The sequence below is a fragment of the Python bivittatus genome, unplaced genomic scaffold, assembly GCF_059951505.1.
Source record: "Python bivittatus isolate LINGU-HERP-01145 unplaced genomic scaffold, Pbiv_v1 ctg000610_np1212, whole genome shotgun sequence".
Lineage (NCBI taxonomy): Eukaryota > Metazoa > Chordata > Lepidosauria > Squamata > Pythonidae > Python > Python bivittatus.
This window is the reverse complement of record NW_028277088.1, coordinates 24,111,621-24,132,022: the sequence shown is the minus strand read 5'-3', so window position 1 is coordinate 24,132,022 and position 20,402 is coordinate 24,111,621. Positions and strand designations below refer to the sequence as shown.

Genomic DNA, 20,402 nt, shown 5'->3' with positions numbered 1-20,402 from the left:
GCCATCTGCAGGCTGAATGAGATGGAAACATAATTATGTTATTGCCATTCTTATCAGATAATAATTAATAAAGGATTTTACCTGGCATTCAGTAGTAGAAATCAAAAGCCCAGGACACTGAGGGCCTGATGACTAGACACTGAGGCCAAACGCAGGGGGCTAGAACACAGAACTGATATCACACACTAAGACTGCCTTTCTCTAGAGCAGCCCACCCTATCTTTCATCATCTCTCCCCTGTGATATTACCCCTACTCTGCAACAAAGTAAACCCCATGGCTCCTGTCCTCCCGCCCCCCAAAATAAAAGGCCCAGCTCACACCCTAATGCCAGAAACATACCACTACTGCCTAATTGGTTCTTTGGGATCCTTCTGCTCCAGCATTCAGCATCCCTAGTCTCAGAGAGTCAACCAAGTCCATTACCACATATATAGAACAACCACATCACCCTCTATCCTCCCATGGTTTCACCAAGATAGGTTGAGCCCTAAACCACATTCACAAAGCCTTACTAGGTGGGAGATCTGGAAAATCACAATCACCTTCCTTCTGCCTCTCAGCTAGGTGGGAGCAAATAGCTACACCATAGTCAATATCTGCTCCTCAATACAGTTCACTAAGATCCACTATCACCCCAATTCACAGATCCTATTTGTATCCTCAACCAGTTCTTTGGAACAAAAAGATGGTAAACTCTAAAGCTCCTGAGAGATGAAAACAGACAACACACACTCCAGACTCTCTGAGTCCTGCTGCAGTATATAAGAGGTAAGATGGCCACTGACAACATGGCAGGCCTTGTCACAGCTGCAAGACTGGTCCTCCAACCCCACTCTGGCCACTGCTTAGCAACATCACCCAGGTGCCTACAGTATTTGAAATACCCAAGGCAGGCATTCCTGGGTTGCCATAACTATGATTGTTCAAGTAGAGATGGAGAAGCTGGCCCAGTCAGACATATCACTGTTACCACATGGACAAACAGCAGCCAGCTCCCTCACCACTGCTAGCATAGCATTGCTGAATCTTCATCAGCTGAGTGGCAGTGCCTCCAGTCCAGCACTGTGCACCACTGAGCAGCTAACTAGAAGTCTTTTGACTGTCCCCATTCCACTGCCACTTCACCACTCAGTCCAGTCCCAGCCTAGATCAAGCACTGGCTGCCAACAGAGTCTCCTTCCCAATCACCCAAAAAGCTTTGCTAACCACCAACTTTTGCTGCTGCCAAGAACCTTTCTTGACCAAAGGGAGTCCAAAGACCCTTCCATTCTAACTCAGGATCTCTTCATGTGCACAAGCCAGCTCCAAACTTGCTTTTTACAATGGCTCCCTATGTCTTATCCCTTTCACACATCTGGTAATCAGTGGCATTATATATATACCAAAAAATCACTGCCACTAAGCTTGATAAAATTTATTTGATTTTCACATTTATATACTGTACTGCTTTACTCCAAGGAGGTTATTAATTATTTCCTTATTCCTTGGTATTCTCATAACAAATATTGTAAGAAAGATTAGGCCAGGGGGAAGCAAACATTTGGGACAGTTTTGGTTTTTCGGAAGCATGGGGAGCATAACTGTCTAACGGGGACAGAGCAATAGACTTCTTGCCTATTCACAAAATAGGCTGCTATGCTGAGCAGGTCAATCACAAAACATCCAAATGGCTGAGACTGGTTCCTGCTCTGTTCAATTCCCATGCATTATCAAATTCCCTCCCCCTTTTTTTCTAGATAATTAGGCACCCTTCAAAACAAACACTGGAGTGCAGATATCCATTATTTCACCTTCTAACAATGCCTATTGAGCTTATGTGGGAATCATAAATATAATTAAAAGCTGGCATTTTGCTAGCAGAATACCAGCTTCCCATTTTTATTTTATTTTTTTTTAATTAAAGGAATATACTTTTTACATAACAGGAAGATAAGTGGACCAAAAAGCCAGGCATCATACTGTCTGCTTTTGGATTAGTGTGAAAGTCAGGAACTGGTCAAAGATAGTCCTAAACCAACATTTTAATCAGAGCATCATATTACTAATTACCACATCAAAAGGCAGTTTTTAGTCCTGAAAGCATTATTTTGACTGCAAATCTGAAAATTTGTTTTATGTAACTTAGAGGATACTGTTTTCTTAATAAACACATTTAGAAATCATACTGTATACATCTATTTTTAGAGGTACCCTAAAAGTCTGAAGACCATACCCTACTAATGATGGACATTAAGTACTTAATACTGAACAGTATACTTACATACCTTCCTTCACATCCTGCTTCTTTTCTTGAGTTTCTATCTCAGCATCATTCTGAGCTTTCAATTCCACCAATTCATCATCTTCTTCATCCTCTACAAAACAAAAGGGAATCAGGAGAAATTATTACTTTCATTCAAGATACGGCTATATTAGACTCCACTGCAAGGGTATATCCAGGTCTGGACGCTATACTTTAAGAAGGGTCAGACAATCTGGAACAGGTTCCAAGAAGGACAATGAAATGATCTGGAGACTAGAAACTAAGCCCTATAAAGAGAAACTGAAGGAACTGGGTATATTTAGCCTTGAGGAAAAAAATGATTGGAGAATGGATATGACAGCACTCTTCAAATACCTGAAAAAATGTCATATAGAAGAAGTCAAGGCCTATTCTCTTTCATCTCAGAGAGCACAACACAGAATAATAGATTCAGTTATAGGGAGGCAGATTCTGAATAAATGCTACGGAGACAGATCCCAATGGGATAGGAGGGTCTCCTTCACAGAATGTGTCCAAGAGAAAGTAGAGAGTCATCTGCCTGGAATGTTTTCATCAGGATTCCTGCACTGAACAGGGGATTGGTTTCAATGGCCCAAATGTCCCCTTCCAATCCTAGAAATCTGTTTTTCTGTACTTTCTCCAGTACCTCCTTCATACAGTAGGTTAGGAGTGTGGACAGACCAGATAAATATTCTCCATTCACTCTGCCTCATTCATGGAATTTTAGAGATGCCACATTATTTCCTCTATTTCTTCCACGTTTCTTCTTACCTCAGAAAAACCATTAAGGCAGAAATACAAGAGATGTAGTATTTGAGGCTGGTTTTAATATTAAATTGTTTTTATTCATTTGTATGCGTCTTTGAGAATACTTTTATTTTGAAATGTGAGACATATACAAGCAAACAATCCACATAACTGAGTTTTCCAAAACAGTACAATTTTTCACAGACATCCCTTAAAAAGAAACACACACACGCCCAATTATTATTAGATATATTTAATTATTCTGCAGCTCCTGGCGTATTCCATCAACACTGGGGACATGTATTAGATGCTTCCTATATGACAGTGTTTTGCAGTATGATATGAGAAATTCAAAAGATATATATGTCTGCTACTAAATACAGATAACTAAGGCCTTTCCAGAATAATATGACAAATATTGTTTCTTTTGTCAATCGAAACCCAGGACAATGGCTTTTAAATATACCAATCCAGAAGCAAAACAGCCACAAGCTTCCAATATTCTTAAATTAACCACCTGGTCTTTTCTCATCCTGCAGATGATTTCCTATCTCAGTGATCTTTGTGACCAACAAAAGGGGGGGAAGAAAAAAGGAAAAAAAATATGTACAGGTTTCAGCCTGGCACCTACTCTACTAATGGGTCACCTGTTATTCAAACAATTCAATTCTTGGCAGATTAATTTCTCTTTTGACCTACAAGGGAGGGTTAAATACAATTCTGACCCCAGGTCAGATGCTACTGACAAGTAAACAGGATTAACACAGTTCTGAAAAGTGACCACCACCACTCAACTTGAGATGACAGCATCTGGGAGGTACATTTGGAGCTTAAGAGTGTTTCAGCATTAATATGAACTTAATGAGCACTGAAAATTGACACAAGTCAACTACTACTAACAGATGTTTTACTGCCCTTCTTTGACCTATGCAAATTATACTTTCCTTGCTTCTTCTTCTCTACTCATATATATTTCCTTTTCCTGTTTTGTTATATTTACCTTAAGCTATATGAAAGTTTGGAGACTCAGGCTGATGCCCAGTACCAATTATACGCTCATACACTCGACTGAGCACATCTGGGGAAGGAAGTAATGCTGTAGTTCAGTGGTAAGCTTGTCTATTGCATCTGTGAGGTCCTGGATACAGTCCCTGGCTCCAATTTAAAAGGCTCTAAAATAGAACATCTCCCTTAGGCATGAAGCCAGCTGGATGACTGTGAGCCAGTCACTCTCTGTCAGCCCTAGGAAGAACCACTTCCCAAAACACTACCAGAAAAACTGCATGGATACTAGCCATGTGGTCACCAGGTGTCAGGGATGACTTGAAGGATCATAACAAGAGCAATAAAACAGAACATCACCTTGCACTCAAACAGGCCCAGCCTAGATGAATGAATCATCTGGCTGAGGTATCAGATGACTTTATTTGATTGCATAACTGAGTTGAACTAGGAGTCATCCAGTCACAGCTAGTACCTATAAAAATCAGGACAACCACAGAATGCTTTGATATCTTGCCATTTGGGTTTTGAACAGAAAATGGACCTAGTTTTTCATTCTTTTCATAATGTGCATACAGAAGAAAGGATAAATGACTATTTTCACCTTTACTCAATGTACATTTGTTGACCTATGAACAACCTACATGCCAGCGTACTTTGGTACGGAGGAAATGGACCTCGCACTATGATGGTATTTCTGTCCAGATGAATGACTGTACTGGAGGCAGAACTCAAAGGAATGCTGGAGTGGGACAATTTTATTAATAGGGACAATGATATCATATAAGTTATCTCTTCAGACTTTCCTGTTTTCTCAGAATCTACTTGCAATCTTCACAGCAGCACCGGAGGAAATAAATTTTTCCAATAACAAAACATCAAAATGGGCTAATCCTATTGTAATGTAAAATATTTTGGGGTAGCTTAGTCTCAGATGAAGCATTATATGTTGTGGGTATCTCTCTCTCAGAGCACTTATGCCATATTAGTCTTACACAATACATACACAATACACACATACACTGTCCACACATGATTTAGCATACTTGAAATCTGCCTGCATTTCAAAACTCTCTACCACTGCCCAAATGTATGTACAAAAATAATAACATACAAATGGGACTGTAAAAAGAAATTAAAAGAGTTTTTTTTAAATAATCTTAATAAAGGTACAGATGTAAGAATGGTTTGGGATGCAAGCAAAGCTTTCATGAGAGGTTACTTTATACAACATTATAGTGAATTCAAAAAGAAGACTCAAGAGAAAGGACAAGCTATTTTGGATGAGATAAAAACAAAAGAAGAGGAATTAAAGAAGTTTCCAGAAAAGATAAATATTTCTCAACAAATTAAGTTTCTACAGTGACAATTATCACTGACAGTTATCACTTATTAACACTAAGCAAAATGGAAATGAAAATTAATTATGCAAAACAAAACAAAAATTGAGTTTGCAAATAAACCAGGGAAGCGGTTGGCATAAAAATTACAAAAAGAAAATGATATTACAGAATTACAGAGGGGGATACTGTAATAACAGATAATGTGGTTATGCAAAAAGTATTTCATCAGTATTATTCCAATTTATATAAAGGACAAAAATTTCCCTGGGGAAAATAGATGAATATTTAAAGAAACAAAATTTATCAAAAATTACAGAGAAACAAACAGATTATGAATGGACCCATAACAATAAGGGAAGTTTGTGAAGCTATAAAAAAGACTAAAACAGGAAAGGTGCCTGGACAAGATGGGTCATCAGGTTCTTACTATAAAAGTTTTGAGGATGAACTTTTACAACCTTTACAAAATATGAATTCTATTTTACTCATGGAATGAAGCTAAAAAAGATACATTAAGATAGGAGAAATCACAATTATCATTGTTGGGAGAATTTCTGTGATAAAAATGAATGTTTTGCCTAGAATGTTGTTTTTGTTTCAAACAATACCAGTTTTGACAACTGATGCACCATTTAAACAGTGGGAAAAAGATATATCTAAGTCTGTATGCCAAGGGAAAAAAACCACAAGTTAATATAAAGTGTTACAAGATGCAAAGGAAAGAGGAGGATTAGATTTACCTGATTTATAATTATATTTTGCAGCTTGCTGTTTGGCTTGGATGAAGGAGTGGGTGTTGCTGAGAAATAGAAGACTTGTAGAGTTAGAAGAATATGACTTGAGATTTAGGTGGCATTCATATTTGTGATACGATAAACTTAGGGTTAATGTAGATTTTAAAAATCACTATGCTAGAACACGCCGTATTGAGAATACAGAATAGATACAAATCCAGGTTGTGTCTGAAAATACCTTTGTGGCTCTCAGCACAAGAAGCATTTTATAGATGAGAAACAATAGGGAAATACAAATAGTTAACATACCATGAGATACTAGAATTTTGTCAAGGGGAATACAAAATAAAATCAAGAGAACTGATGGCAGAGGGACATAGTTGACAATGATTTTCCTATTGACAGTTATCAGAAAGATTCAAAGTAAACAAAAGAATTTATGGTACTGAATATTCTAAGACTGCTTTGAAACAGAATTGTGTACAAATGATGAACATGTGATTGCTAAAATGCATAAACTTTTATTGAAATTTGAAAAAGAAGAGCAAGTGAAAGAATATATGATAAAGTGGGCTAAAGTTTTTTGTTATAATATACAGATGGAACAATGGGAAAATATGTAGTTGAAAGGACTGAAATTTACTCTGTTATAATCTTAAAGGGAACTTTTATAAAATGATGTACCATTGGTATATGACACCAGAAAAATTATCTAGAATGTATAAAGGGACTTCAAATCTACATTGGAAATGTGAACAAGGGTCATTTTATCATGCTTGGTGGATGTGCAAAAAAGCTAGATTTTGGGTTCAAATGCTTACACAGAGGATTTTAAAGATTAATATACAACTGAAACCAGAACCTTTCCTCTTGGGACTGATGGATAAACAGTTTGAGAAAGTCATGGAACTTTGTTTTATATATAATAACTGTAGCAAGTTATTATACTCATAAAAATGGAAAGCTTTGGCAACACCTACAACGGAAGAATGGTTGGTGAAGACGATAGAACTTGCTGAGATGACCGAATTGACCTGTTTGATTAGAGAAAAGACAATAGCTAACATTTATTGCTGACTGGACTTTTTGCATAAAACAGAAAAAAATATATTTATGATCTATGATTTTGACAATTAGATAGGATAGACTATGGAAGACAGTCACAATGTAACTTTAGAGAAAGAGGTAAATCTACAACTGTACTTATAACTGCTGTAAAGATCAGAAGTCACTTTTTTATATCTTTTTTTGTATTTTTCTTCTACCTCTTTTCTTTTTGCACTTTAGCTTTTATTACTTCCTTTTTCTTTTTTTCTTCTTATTCTATTTTAGTTTGTATTAATTTCTACTCTTGTTTTTAAAACTTTCAATAACATTTTAAAAATAATGATAACATAAAAATAGGACACTCCATTAGATTAACTAATCCTTACTTGTACACGAACGTATCTCTGGTTCCATTTTATATTAGAGTAGAAGGACATGTTACCAAACCCTATCTGAATTATATCCTCCCCAGCAACCATCATGAGTCCTACAGTCTTTACATTGAGGGTGTTCCAATCTCATTAGAAAATGTAAAAATTGCTTGATCATTTCCATGGCTGCAGTACTGCACTGAGGAAGTGAGGTAGCATTATTCTCAGCATCCTCCAGAAATAGGAAACATTCTTGAAAGGGATTAGGCCCCTGGAAGGGTTATATCAGTTGGTGATGGTGACAGCAATTTTGTGAAAGCACTCTTTTTTACAATTAACACTTTCTCTGTTTTCAACAATACAGCTGCAAATCCTAATCCTGGTTGTCAGATTGCCATTATCTCCCAGTTCCTCTGGTAGTTCACAATATCACTTCATAATTTCATTTCAGAAACACCAGAGAAGGGAATGATAAGTTTTATTGTTCACATTCCAAAACTATTTTTATTCTATTCATCATTAATGTGACAGGATTCCCACCACACCAACGGCTGGCAATACAATAGCCATCAGCATTACTCAAATTTGTTAGAGCTGCAGTATACAGAGTTATTGATATGGAAAATTATTTCTCCCTTCTGTAAGAGTATTCTGTGTGAATTGGCTGTCACAAATTAATCATGTCCATTTGTATTAATAGATTCCCCTCCCATTGCTTGATTTTGAGTCACTGCTCTGAGTTTCCTCTATGTGCATACATTATCAATCAGTTGGTTTCAAGTGACCTTGAATATATTTTTATGTAAAATAAGAAGGTCCTCTGGTGACAATTTAAACTACATGGTAGACATACTTCCAAATGACTTGATTGCCACGTACTTCTGATCAAGACCTACAAAAGTACACCTCCATTTACTACTTTCTAAAGCCCTACCAATCTTCAGACGTTTTCACGTATCAGGTGACATTTTAAAAAGCCTGCCCCTGTTATGAAATTTCATAAAATTTACACAATTTGAAAATATAAACTTTATACAGCAAACATGTTTTACTTAGAAACTATACTTTTTAGAGCTAGGATCCAAGTACTGAGAAGAAGAAGAGACAACAGTTAACTTTACTGATCCAGGATTCCCTAGATCCTGATCTACAAGCCATTACTGCAATGAAAGACTTCAGGGCTCAAGTGTATGTTTATAGATAGTTGCATCTCTCCAACATCTCCCTGAACTTGGTCTATTTATTTGGGGCTTTTTTCTTTTTCTTTTTCTTTTTTTTGTTACCATCTTTTGCAAGCAACTGAGATGAGAAGACTTAGACTTGACAAATGCTGTTCTAAATCCTATTCCTACCCCTTTTAAAGACCCCAGAAAGAAGGCTTCAGATCCTTCTCTCCTATGGAAGTGATATTTTCATTGGGATATGTGTTTTAGTTTCTCTTGCAGCTAGTACTGCTGCTGTTGAAAAAGTTCACTATGGAGCTAATTATTGCCTAAGATTTATGTAAGGCAGACAGTCCTCACTGCTGCTGTTATGTACAACCAGTTCAACAGCTATGATCTATATTGCTCCCTGGAGTACAAAATTTACACTTCCATAGATTTGCACCATGACAGTACTTCTACACGTTTGTGAAAGCAGAGCCATGGGGAATATCATGTTTTAATTTTATATAATTTGAAATTATCCCTCTCTCCCCCTTGAATAATAACCACTTTTAAAAACTGCATGTTAGTAAATGGAAAGTAAGCTAAATGTCTTGCTTTATCAAATAGTACTATATATGGTATGGTGAGCTAGTACAAATGCAATTAGCTGCAAGCATGCCCCAAGATGAACAAGTGAATGCAAATTTGGGCTAGGGGAAGAACGCAAGTTTCTTCAGAGTTGTCTTTCAACTCCAAAACCACTATCAATTTTAGATGACTGCTAGCCTCTAGGAACAATGTTGGTCACAATCAAATGGTGAATGCATCCTAAAGATAAACAATTGACAGCCAAGGCTATACCCACTGCAATTCAAGTCCCAATCAGAAAGCATAATACAGTATGTCGGATTTCTATAGTTTATAAAATAAACTACATTTACAAATAACCGAAAGTAATAGTTTGATCCATTTTGGATTGGTCGACCCCACTAATAGTATTAAGTACAGTTCTTGGCACTGCACTTTAAGAAATTAGGGTAGTACCCACTATGTCTTCCATTTTATCCTCACAACAAACTTAGGAAGTATATTTGCCTGAAAGAGAATGTCAAGACTCAAATCTAAACATGGTGTCCTGGTGGACTGCTAGTGACAACAGATATCAGCTTGAAGCCACCATTAATATTTCTTACACTGTCCCAGAAAATCCCTGCTCTGGCTTTGTCCCAGTATACTTGGTAAAATTTAAATGCCAATGTGCACAATTCCTTGAAAAATGTGATATTGTGGTATTGCAGTACTGTTAGATACTGTAGAATCACTCCAAAGCCTTCCCTAACTGGGGTCCCCCCTGATCTGTGGAGTCCAACTCCCAGAACTCCTCAGCCAGTATGTCCATTGATGAGAATTATGGGAGACTCAGGTAAGCTATTGTCTAATTATCTGTAAAAGGCACCCTTTGTATACTTTAACTAGAGTGTCCTCTGGGGAGAAAGTCTGGCTAGAAAACAAATAAATTACATAAATAATAACATCGGAGTTGCTTATAAGCAACTGGGAAACACCTGGAAGTAAATTAGCAGAAAAAAATGCAACTAGTGATAGACTCTGCAACTATCAAAAGCTTTGTGCAAAAAGAAAAAAGACTTATATACACATTATGAATTTCAACAATTTGTTTGACTGTAAAAAAGATTTCTTGATGCATTACTTCTCCTTGCCTTACTGTAAACAGTATATTAAAAACTGAAAATATAGCATCCTGTTAAGACTCTTCCAAGTTAATTTTCCTTCATGTTACTCTCCATTAGCCTCTCTAAGATTACAGTATATGCTATTTCTGGCTTGAGTATTCTCAGGTCTGCTGGTTTAGTATTTCTCATTTCCATCTCTTGGTTTTTCACTTTACCACTAAGTGTTGATTTTATGTTTTCAGGCAGCTTTGCTTTCATTGCGCTCAGCCACTGCTCTAGAAAGGCAGGTCTTATTTTTCCATTTTGTGACAAATGATGGAGTATGGAAGCCAAATGGCAAGGAAATGCTTCTGAATGTTTTGTTTATGATTTTTTCTTCTGGCATCTCATAACTGCCCATAAGCCATATTCACTGAAACCCTGGCTACACGAAGTTGCACTGCTTCCTCTATTAGATTCAGTAATCCCTCAATATAATTATTTTCCTATTAATTAAACATGGAAAGCTGCCTATGCTTCTTATGGAAAGTATCTGTTGAATCCCAGAAACTGATTTTCCTTGGCCTGACTACATTTTCCTTGGTTGACACAAGAATCTCAAAATTCTTTGCCCCTTGGTCATGGCCATAGACCAACTGTGGCCCTTTCTTTTTGAAATACAGTACTTCAGCACATTATCCACCAGGGAAAATGGCAAAGACACTTAGTAAAATCATTCAACTAAGGATGTTTATCTCCATATGACACACTGGGAATGGAATGTACACTATTCTAATCTATAGATGACTACTTAGATGTAAATCCTGGCCAGGCATTTTTGAAGCAGAAGGTCAAGTGGGCTATGGATTACAGAATTGATTTAGACCTTTGCAATTTTAGTCCAGCACACATTAAAAGGATCATGCAGTGTATAGAATAAGGCATTCACACTAGCAGCCAGAAATAGGACCCAGGCCCTTTAATTGTATTTATTTACTTTCATGAATAAATAAAACTCTAGGTTAGGAAGGAAGGCAGGCAGGCAGGCTGGCTAGCCAGCCCAATCAAAATGGCAGAGTATATACCATGAAACTATAACAATCATCCACCAAATGCCTGATGTAACAAAACTTTTATCCTGGCTCTATGGAAACTAAGGTCAAAGTTGTAACTTTGCCTCCACAACAATAGGGTCACTATAGAGATCTCTCATAGGAACAGAACTGGAAAAACTAACATCAATGGCTAGACCTGGCATCATCTGGGGATATGCTCAGGTGTACACCTAAGGAGAGAGGCCACCACCTACTCAAATAAAGAGGATCAAGTAATAAACATATAAAGGAGTTGCTATATTCTGGTGGCATATAAATATGAGAAAAACATAAATAAATATAGAAATGTAAGAGTCAAGTACATTATACAGCTGCACAAAAGATATGGTCTCTCATGGGGTAAAATGAAAATATCAAGGGCTACATTTCATCCATTTTATCACTTTAACTGCATTTTATCAATACAGTTGGAGCCTCCTGGACCTGCTGCTCTTCTTCTTACTGTTCTTTCTTTCTCTTTTATTTTTTATTTATTTATCTTTATTTCTTATTATTTTATATCCTGCCTTTCTTCCAGAAACTGAAAATTAAGTACACAGCATTCCCTCCTGCCATATTTTCTCTTGTGAGGCAGGTTGGGCTGAAAAATAGCAAGTTTCCATGGCCAAAAGCGACTTGAACTTGGGTCTCCTGTTTTAAGTCTGCAGCTTAACTAATGTTCCACACTTGTCCTCTATTTTGTCAACTACTCCACCCAAGTGATGAATAGTGAAACGAATAAGGAATAAGAAATGTTAATCTCTGCATTTCCTCTTTTCTCTACCTTTGGGAAGCAGTGGCACTTAAAAGAAGAGGGAAGCACTAACCCTAAGTAGGGATCAAGTGGTAAGGAGGCACCTTGCTCAAAGGTTCCCAAATCCAGATCAGGATTGGGCCTTGCTGTGGTGTGGTTCTTACTTTTCCATCATTGCCCTAATTCTCCTAAGTTGAGTTCATCCCCTTATCTTGATCTCAGATAAATCTCAGACTTGCTAATCATGAAGATGCTCGTCCAACAGAATGTCACATTTTCAAAAAAAAATCTTATCAGACTGGGGTGTGGGTCAACCAGTTTGCTTGACATAAAGCTAACCAGACACCACACTAATGAGAATAATGCAACTTGGGAATAATTGTTGCAAAGCCATATCTTTTTCAAAGCCAGTTGAATTGTTCTCAGCGGCCCATGTTTTAAAGAGAAAAAGAGGAAAAAGTAGCAAAATATAACAACTCCAGAATAATACAAACCAATGTTTTTGTTCTGTTTTACCAGGAAAACCTAATATAATCTTTTCAAGTCTTTTAGTTACTGCTCTGTTCTCTCACTAATTCATAGGGCAAATTCACCTTGATAGGGCACTAGATTTGTACATGGACCAATATTCTTAATTGGAAGAACCAATTTCTACTTTTGAACTTTCTGCTTTTTCAGTCAGTTTCTACAGATGAGAATTGATTTTCACCCACTATTCTAAGGTAGTGAAGGGTTTATGCAACTGATGCAAAACAAAAGAAAGCCAATGAATGCATACTAAAGAGTTGTACAAATTATGAGTGGGAATGCATTGGAAACCATCAAAATATGCATTCCACCAGGAACAATACAATATCAATAGACATATGCCATTAAAGATATATTTCAATGGACATCCACTTTGCCTGGCTTGTGCAAAAGGGAGCACAGCTAAAGTTTACCGCATAGGACTGAGAGCCAGTATAGAGTGCTGTTAAGGTATTGACTGGACTAGGACAGGGGAAACCCAGACTCCAGTACACCCTCAGCCATGAAAGCTCACTGGGTGACTTTGGGCCAGTCACTCTCTCCAATCCAATGAACCTTACAGCAGTGTTCCTCAACCCTGTCAACTTTAAGATGTGTGGACTTCAACTCCCAGAATTCCCCAGCCAGCCTTGCTGATTGGGGAATTCTAGGAGTTGAAGTCCACACATCTTAAAGTTGACAAGGTTGAGGAACACTGCCTTACAGGATTGGTGTGTGAGAAAAAATAAGAGGAAACAATATCTTTGCTGCCTTGAGTTCCCATACAAAAGGTGAAATATAAATCCAATAAATAAATAAACTGGGCATTGTGAAGATTTGAGATAACAGTCCATAACAATGGAGCAACAATGTTGACAAAACAGTGGAGATTATGATGATAAATCTAAATACAGTATAATGAGAAATATGAACTTGAGATGCTCAAGTCAACATTTCTTTGCCTTCTAACTATTTTGCATTTAAATCTAAATAAATTTTGTCAGTAGAGAAAGGCTGGAACATTCATGGAAGATACTGCATTGAAACTATTTGTAAGTATTACTCTGACTGGTAGCCAACTTTCCAAAGGGTCAGGCATACTATGAAAAATCACGTCCAAAACTGCTAAAATTGTTTTTTGGGGGGAGCAATTTTTCACTGAGGGGATGTTTATGAATTGTGCTTCTATTTGTTTATCTAAGCTATTTATATACTGCCTGTTATGGAAAACATCTTAGGTGGTGTCCAAAAATATATATTTAACATGATATACAAAATTACATTGAGATAAAATGTGTAAATAATCTATTAGCCATAACTTAATAGAACAGCACGTCAAATGTCAGGATGAATTTACAAGCTTTCAGTCTATAGTAGCAAATCTGGTACATGTTTTACTTCCTGAGATGGGAACAGTGATGCAAAGAAAAGTATATGATAAAAGTACATGATAAGGGGATGGAGGTAATTTTAATTAGAAACACATTCTTGTTTGTGAAGGGTAGTTATTTAAAAAAAAAATTAAGGAATATTTTAAGGAAACTTTTAAAAAATCATTGTGGATGGCTCCAGCAATCCTTTTAGCTGCACTAACCTCAGAATTAATATTTCCACAATTCAGGATGAATATTTTCAACTTCACTGCACTGATGTTTATGGAAGTTTAGGCATTTTATCAAAATAATTCTGTATATTTAGTTATTCTTTTCTCTAAGGCTATTCTTTTATTTATTAGCCTCCAGTAAAAGCTGTGTATTTCTTAAAAGAGCTAAAGACTCACTATATTCACAGCTAAATTACAGAAAACCACGCAACCTCCTCCCGGAGTGTGCTTGTTGCTTTGTTGCATGACTTGAAGAACATCATTCTTTCTCCATGAGTCAGTGTCAAATGAAACACTTCCTGCTCCAACAATAAATGCTAGTGGGCAAAAATATATTCATGTACTACAAAGCTGATACTTAATCTCTAAAGTGAGAAGTGCCAAAATCCAAGCCTGTCTGCAGTTCATGGCCTCTGCCCTGGAAGCTTCCCATCTTTTAACTCAAAATGTGTGTAGGAGCTCCTTACCGCTACAGAATGTTGAGACAAAGGTGCTCTATACATGCTCAAAAGTATCCCTACCAGTATGTGCTGATTGGTAAATGTTCATTAATCTAAGTACTGATTGCAGAGAATAAGGAAGATGACCTGATGGAGATAAGCAGTAACCATTGCCTAGGTAAAAGGGGCTGAAACATTTTTTAAGTCCAGAACTATGAGATAACATTCAGAAGCAGATCAGGCAGATGCATTCCTAATTCACTGGATTATAAGAAGGGGGAAGGACAGCACTATCAGACTTGTAAGGTTCTGTTATTATAGCCAGTCTTGCTAAAAGTAGTTTTAGCCTTCCTGTGGATTGATTTTTTGGTCTGCTCTACCTACTCAGCTCACTTTGACTTAAATTATAGTGCAGCTAACATTCTCATTCTCTGGCTGGGTGTTGCTGCAGACTCAGCTGAGGAATGGGGGACAGGAACCAGAAAGTTCAGGGCTGAAAGCTAGACTGGGAAACTTGGGGGCAGGGGGGGGAAGACTACCAGAACCAGACAATAGCAAACTACTTCAAAAACGTGCCTGAATGTGCTCATGTAATTTCCATGAGACTTTACACTGAGCAAGTACTGACATAAGGAAAAAGGACACTCCGAAGGAGCAAATGTTACAGACAACCATTTTTGTAACCAAAATATTTTTCTATCCAAACCTACTTCAACCAGCAAACCATGGATCTCTGTTGTTGTTGTTGTTTAGTCGTTAAGTCGTGTCCGACTCTTCGTGACCCCATGAACCATATTGCGCCAGGCCTTCCTGTCCTTCACTGCCTCCCTGAGTTTGCTCAGTTTCATGCTCATTGCTTCAGTGATGCTATCTAACCATCTCATCCTCTGCCGTCCTCTTCTCCTTTTGCCTTCAATCTTTCCCAGCATCAGGGTCTTCTCCAAAGAGATATCTCTTCGCATTAGGTGACCAAAATATCTGAGCTTGAGCTTCATTATCGATCCTTCCAATGAGCAATCAGGGTTGATTTCCTTTAAGATTGACTGGTTTGACCTCCTAGCAGTCCAGGGGACTCTCAAGAGTCTTCTCCAGCACCACAGTTCAAAGGCATCAATTCTTCAGCGCTCGGCCTTTTTATCGTCCAGCTCTCACAGCCATACATTACTACTGGAAAAACCATAGCTTTGACTATGCGGATCTTTGTCGGCAAGGTGACGTCTCTGCTTTTTAATATGCTATCTAGGCTTGCCATAGCTTTCCTCCCAAGGAGCAAGCGTCTTTTAATTTCATGGCTGCAGTCTCCGTCTACGGTGATCTTGGAGCCCAAATAAATGAAGTCTGTTACTGCTTCCATTTCTACCCCTTCTATTTGCCAGGAATTGATGGGTCCAGATGCCATGATCTTAGTTTTTTTAATGTTGAGTTTCAAGCCAGCTTTTGCACTCTCCTCTTTCACCCTCATCAAGAGGCTCTTTAGTTCTTCTTCACTTTCTGCCATTAGGGTGGTATCGTCCGCATATCTGAGGTTGTTGATGATTCTCCCTGCAATCTTAATTCTGGCTTGTGATTCTTCCAGCCTGGCATTTCTCATGATGTACTCATGAAATACATGAGTAAATGAGTAAATACATGAGTACATGAGTTAAATAAGCAGGGTGACAGTATACAGCCTTGTCGTACACCTTTCCCTATTTTGAACCAATCGGTTGTTCCATGACCGGTTCTGACTGTTGCTTCTTGGCCCACATACAGATTTCTCAGGAGACAGGTAAGGTGGTCTGGTACTCCCATCTCTTTAAGAATTTGCCACAGTTTGTTGTGATCCACACAATCAAAGGCTTTTGCATAGTCAATGAAGCAGAAGTAGATATTTTTCTGGAACTCTTGTGCTTTCTCCATGATCCAGCGAATGTTGGCGATTTGATCTCTAGTTCCTGTGCCTCTTCGAAACCCAGCTTGTACATCCGGTAGTTCTCGGTTCATGTATTGCTGAAGCCTAGCTTGTAGGATTTTGAGCATAACCTTGCTAGCATGTGAAATGAGTGCAATTGTGCGATAGTTTGAGCATTCTTTGGCATTGCCCTTCTTTGGAATTGGAACATAAACTGACCTTTTCCAATCCCGTGGCCACTGTTGCGTTTTCCAAACTTGCTGGCATATTGAGTGCAGCACTTTAACACCGTCATCTTTTAGTATTTTAAATAACTTAGCTGGAATACTGTCATCTCCACTAGCTTTGTTGTTAGCAATGCTTCCTAAGGCCCACTTGACTTCACTCTCTAGGATGTCTGGCTCAAGGTCAGTGATCACACCAGCGTGGACATCAGGGACATTAAGATCTTTCTTGTATAGTTCTTCTGTGTATTCTTGCCACCTCTTCTTAATCTCTTCTGCTTCTGTTAGGTCCCTGCCTTTTTGGTCCTTTATCATGCCCATCTTTGCACTAAACGTTCCTTTCATATCTCCAATTTTCTTGTAGAGATCTCTAGTCTTCCCCATTCTATTGTTTTCCTCAATTTCTTTGCATTGTTCATTTAAGAAGGCCTTCTTATCTCTCCTTGCTATTCTCTGGAAATCTGCATTCAGTTGCTTATATCTTTCCCTTTCACCCTTGCTTTTCGCATTCCTTCTTTCCACAGCTATTTGTAAAGCCTCATCAGACAGCCATTTTGCTTTCTTGCATTTCTTTTTCTTTGGGATGGTTTTAGTTGCTGCCTCCTGTACAATGTTATGGACCTCCGTCCATAGTTCTTCAGGCACTCTGTCTACCAAATCTAATCCTCTAAATCTATTCATCACCTTCACTGTGTACTCACAAGGAATATGATCTAAGTCATACCTGAGTGGTCTAGTGGTTTTCCCTACATTCTTCAATTTAAGCCTAAATTTTGCAGTAAGAAGCTCATGATCTGAGCCACAGTCAGCTCCTGGTCTTGTTTTTGCTGTCTGTATAGAGCTTCTCCATCTTTGGCTGCAAAGTATATAATCAATCTGGTTTCGGTATTGACCATCTGGTGATGTCCATGTGTAGAGTCGTCTCTTGTGTTGTTGGAAAAGAGTGTTTGCTATGACTAGCTTGTTCTCTTGACAGAACTCTATTAGCCTTTGCCCTGCTTCATTTTGTACTCCAAGGCCAAACTTGCCTGTTATTCCGATTACTCCTTGACTTCCTACTTTAGCATTCCAATCCCCTATGATGAAAAGGACATCTTTTTGGTGCTAGTTCTAGAAGGTGTTGTAGGTCTTCATAGAAGCGGTCAACTTCAGCTTCTTCGGCATCAGTGGTTGGGGCATAGACTTGGATGACTGTGATATTGAATGGTTTGCCTTGGATACGCACTGAGATCATTCTGTCATTTTTGAGGTTGTACCCCATTACTGCCTTTCCCACTCTCTTATTGACTATGAGTGCAACTCCATTTCTTCTAAGGGTTTCTTGCCCACAGTAGTAAATATAATGGTCACCCGAATTAAATTCACCCATTCCCGTCCATTTCAGTTCGCTGATTCCCAAGATGTCGATGTTCAATCTTGTCATCTCATGTTTGACCACATCCAGCTTGCCTTGGTTCATAGATCTTACATTCCAGGTACCTATACAATATTGTTCTTTACAGCATCGGACCTTCTTTTCGCTTCCAGATACATCCACAGCTGAACGTCCTTTCGGCTTTGGCCCAGCCGCTTCACTCTTTCTGGAGCTACTTGGAATTGCCCTCCGCTCTTCCCCAGTAGCATATTGGACACCTTCCGACCTGAGGGGCTCATCTTCCGGCGTCATATCTTTTAGCCTTTTAACATTGTCCATGGGGTTTTCTTGGCAAGGATACTGGAGTGGGTTGCCATTTCCTTCTCCAGTGGACCACATTTTGTCAGAACTCTCTGTCATGACCTGTCTGTCTTGGGTGACCCTGCACGGTATAGCTCATGGCTTCACTGAGTTACGCAAGCCCCTTCGCCACGACAAGGCAGTGATCCATGAAGGGGATGGATCTCTAGGGTCTGCCAATGTTTGAATATGATCTGTAAATCATTGGTTATGCTGTAATTTGGTGATACATATAAATTAATTAAGCACTGATAAACTACAATTATGGTCACCTTACTACCTCAAAAGGCTGCTATACCCTGGAAATGTGATACAGAAACGTATGACATTGATTAGGTTCAAATAGCACATTAAGTCATTATTTTGCTAGGAAATATCAACCCATATATTTGCCCACCTAAGGAAAATAAAATAATATTTTTTTACACAAGTAGCAAGAATACATATCCACTATATGCTTGGTGATGTACGTTTGCAGAAGGAAGTGTATCTGTATACATCAAGTAGGCAGGACCAGCAATATGGGTGACATCAGGACATCATGCTTTCCATTATTACATATATAATATATATGTGAAAAACATTTAATTAATTCAATTTAGGCACTGCCCAAGTCCAAACAACTCTTCTGATGAAGGCTCTTACTAGAAGCTTTTCGAGCTGGATGGTCATCTACAAATCAGGTCTACTTTTAACTAAATGTTATTTGAACGTTATAATTGATTCCATTTTAATATTATTTTAATAGTTGTGTATGATGCAAATATACTTGATGATTATGAACCATCTAGAGTTTGGCAAGTGAGGTGATAAGCATTTATTGCAAATAAATAATTTAAAAAATAGTCTCACAAAAGAACAACTGATCTGCACATACCGTATTTTTCCGACAATAAGACGCCCCCATGTACAAGACGACCCCCACTTTTCCAATCCAAAATTAAAAAATCAATATTTTAAAGATAGTGCAGAACACATTTTTATTTAGCAATTAGTTAACATTTACCTGATACACTCGATAGGAGGAGGTCCAAACCGTCTCTCTGCAGCTCTATTTCCAGGCTCTTTTGCATAACTGATTACATTCAAGCACGAGTGAAACTGCCGATAGCTTGTCTCTGCAAACAGACTTCCTCTAATTGGTTTGTTCAGCATCAGCTGACGTCAGTTACATCAGGCTCGTGATTGGAGGAAGTCTGTTTGGGAGACAAGCTATTTCACTTGTGATTGGAGGCTAGCAATAGGAGGAAGCCTCTCTGCAGAAACAAAGTATGGGCAGTTTTGCAACCACGCAATTCTCGGCTGACTTCCTTGAATAAGACGCCCTTTAGTTTTTAGGGTAAGGATTTAGAAAAAAGTATCGTCTTATAGTCGGAAAAATACGGTATATAGCCTGACAACAGGAAAAAGTGGAGAAAAGTGGGGGGAAAAAATTGCCACCACATCGTGCTTATGTAACCACGTGGGTCTACTTTACAACAAAATCAGAGCTGTGTCAACAATTAGATATTATACTCCCAATTCAATGTCTCTGAAAAACTAAATTGTACTTAATTTCAAGCTGGTAAGTTACGTGACCAATACTATTTGAATGTTAAACTTGTATGCACACATTTAACACTTTGAAATGTATGTTTTCCTTCACCTTTCATCAGCCAATTCACAAAGCAATGAGTAACGACAAAGCACTGTGCCTTTTGCCCCCCCCCCTTTTCTGAGTCACAGCTAATGAGGACCCTGTAGCATTAAGACAGTCGAGATGGTCTTTGGCAAAATGTCTTGAGCCAAAGCTCAAGATTTAGTTCTGCCTAAAATTAAGGCACAACTTCAACACTTTATTTGGAC

The 20,402-nt window shown here is 38.1% G+C and overlaps 1 protein-coding gene across 9 annotated transcripts in view; it reads right to left on the bottom strand.

The window, feature by feature from the left end:
• Positions 1 to 20,402, bottom strand: part of DYNC1I1 (dynein cytoplasmic 1 intermediate chain 1) — a 231,435-nt gene that overhangs the window by 106,684 nt on the left and 104,349 nt on the right. For all 9 annotated transcript variants that reach the window (XM_088150610.1, XM_088150611.1, XM_088150613.1 and 6 more), the window contains one exon: positions 2,267 to 2,356. In XM_088150610.1, coding sequence (XP_088006736.1) covers positions 2,267 to 2,356 — 90 coding nt within the window. The remainder of the gene's footprint in view (positions 1 to 2,266; positions 2,357 to 20,402) is intronic.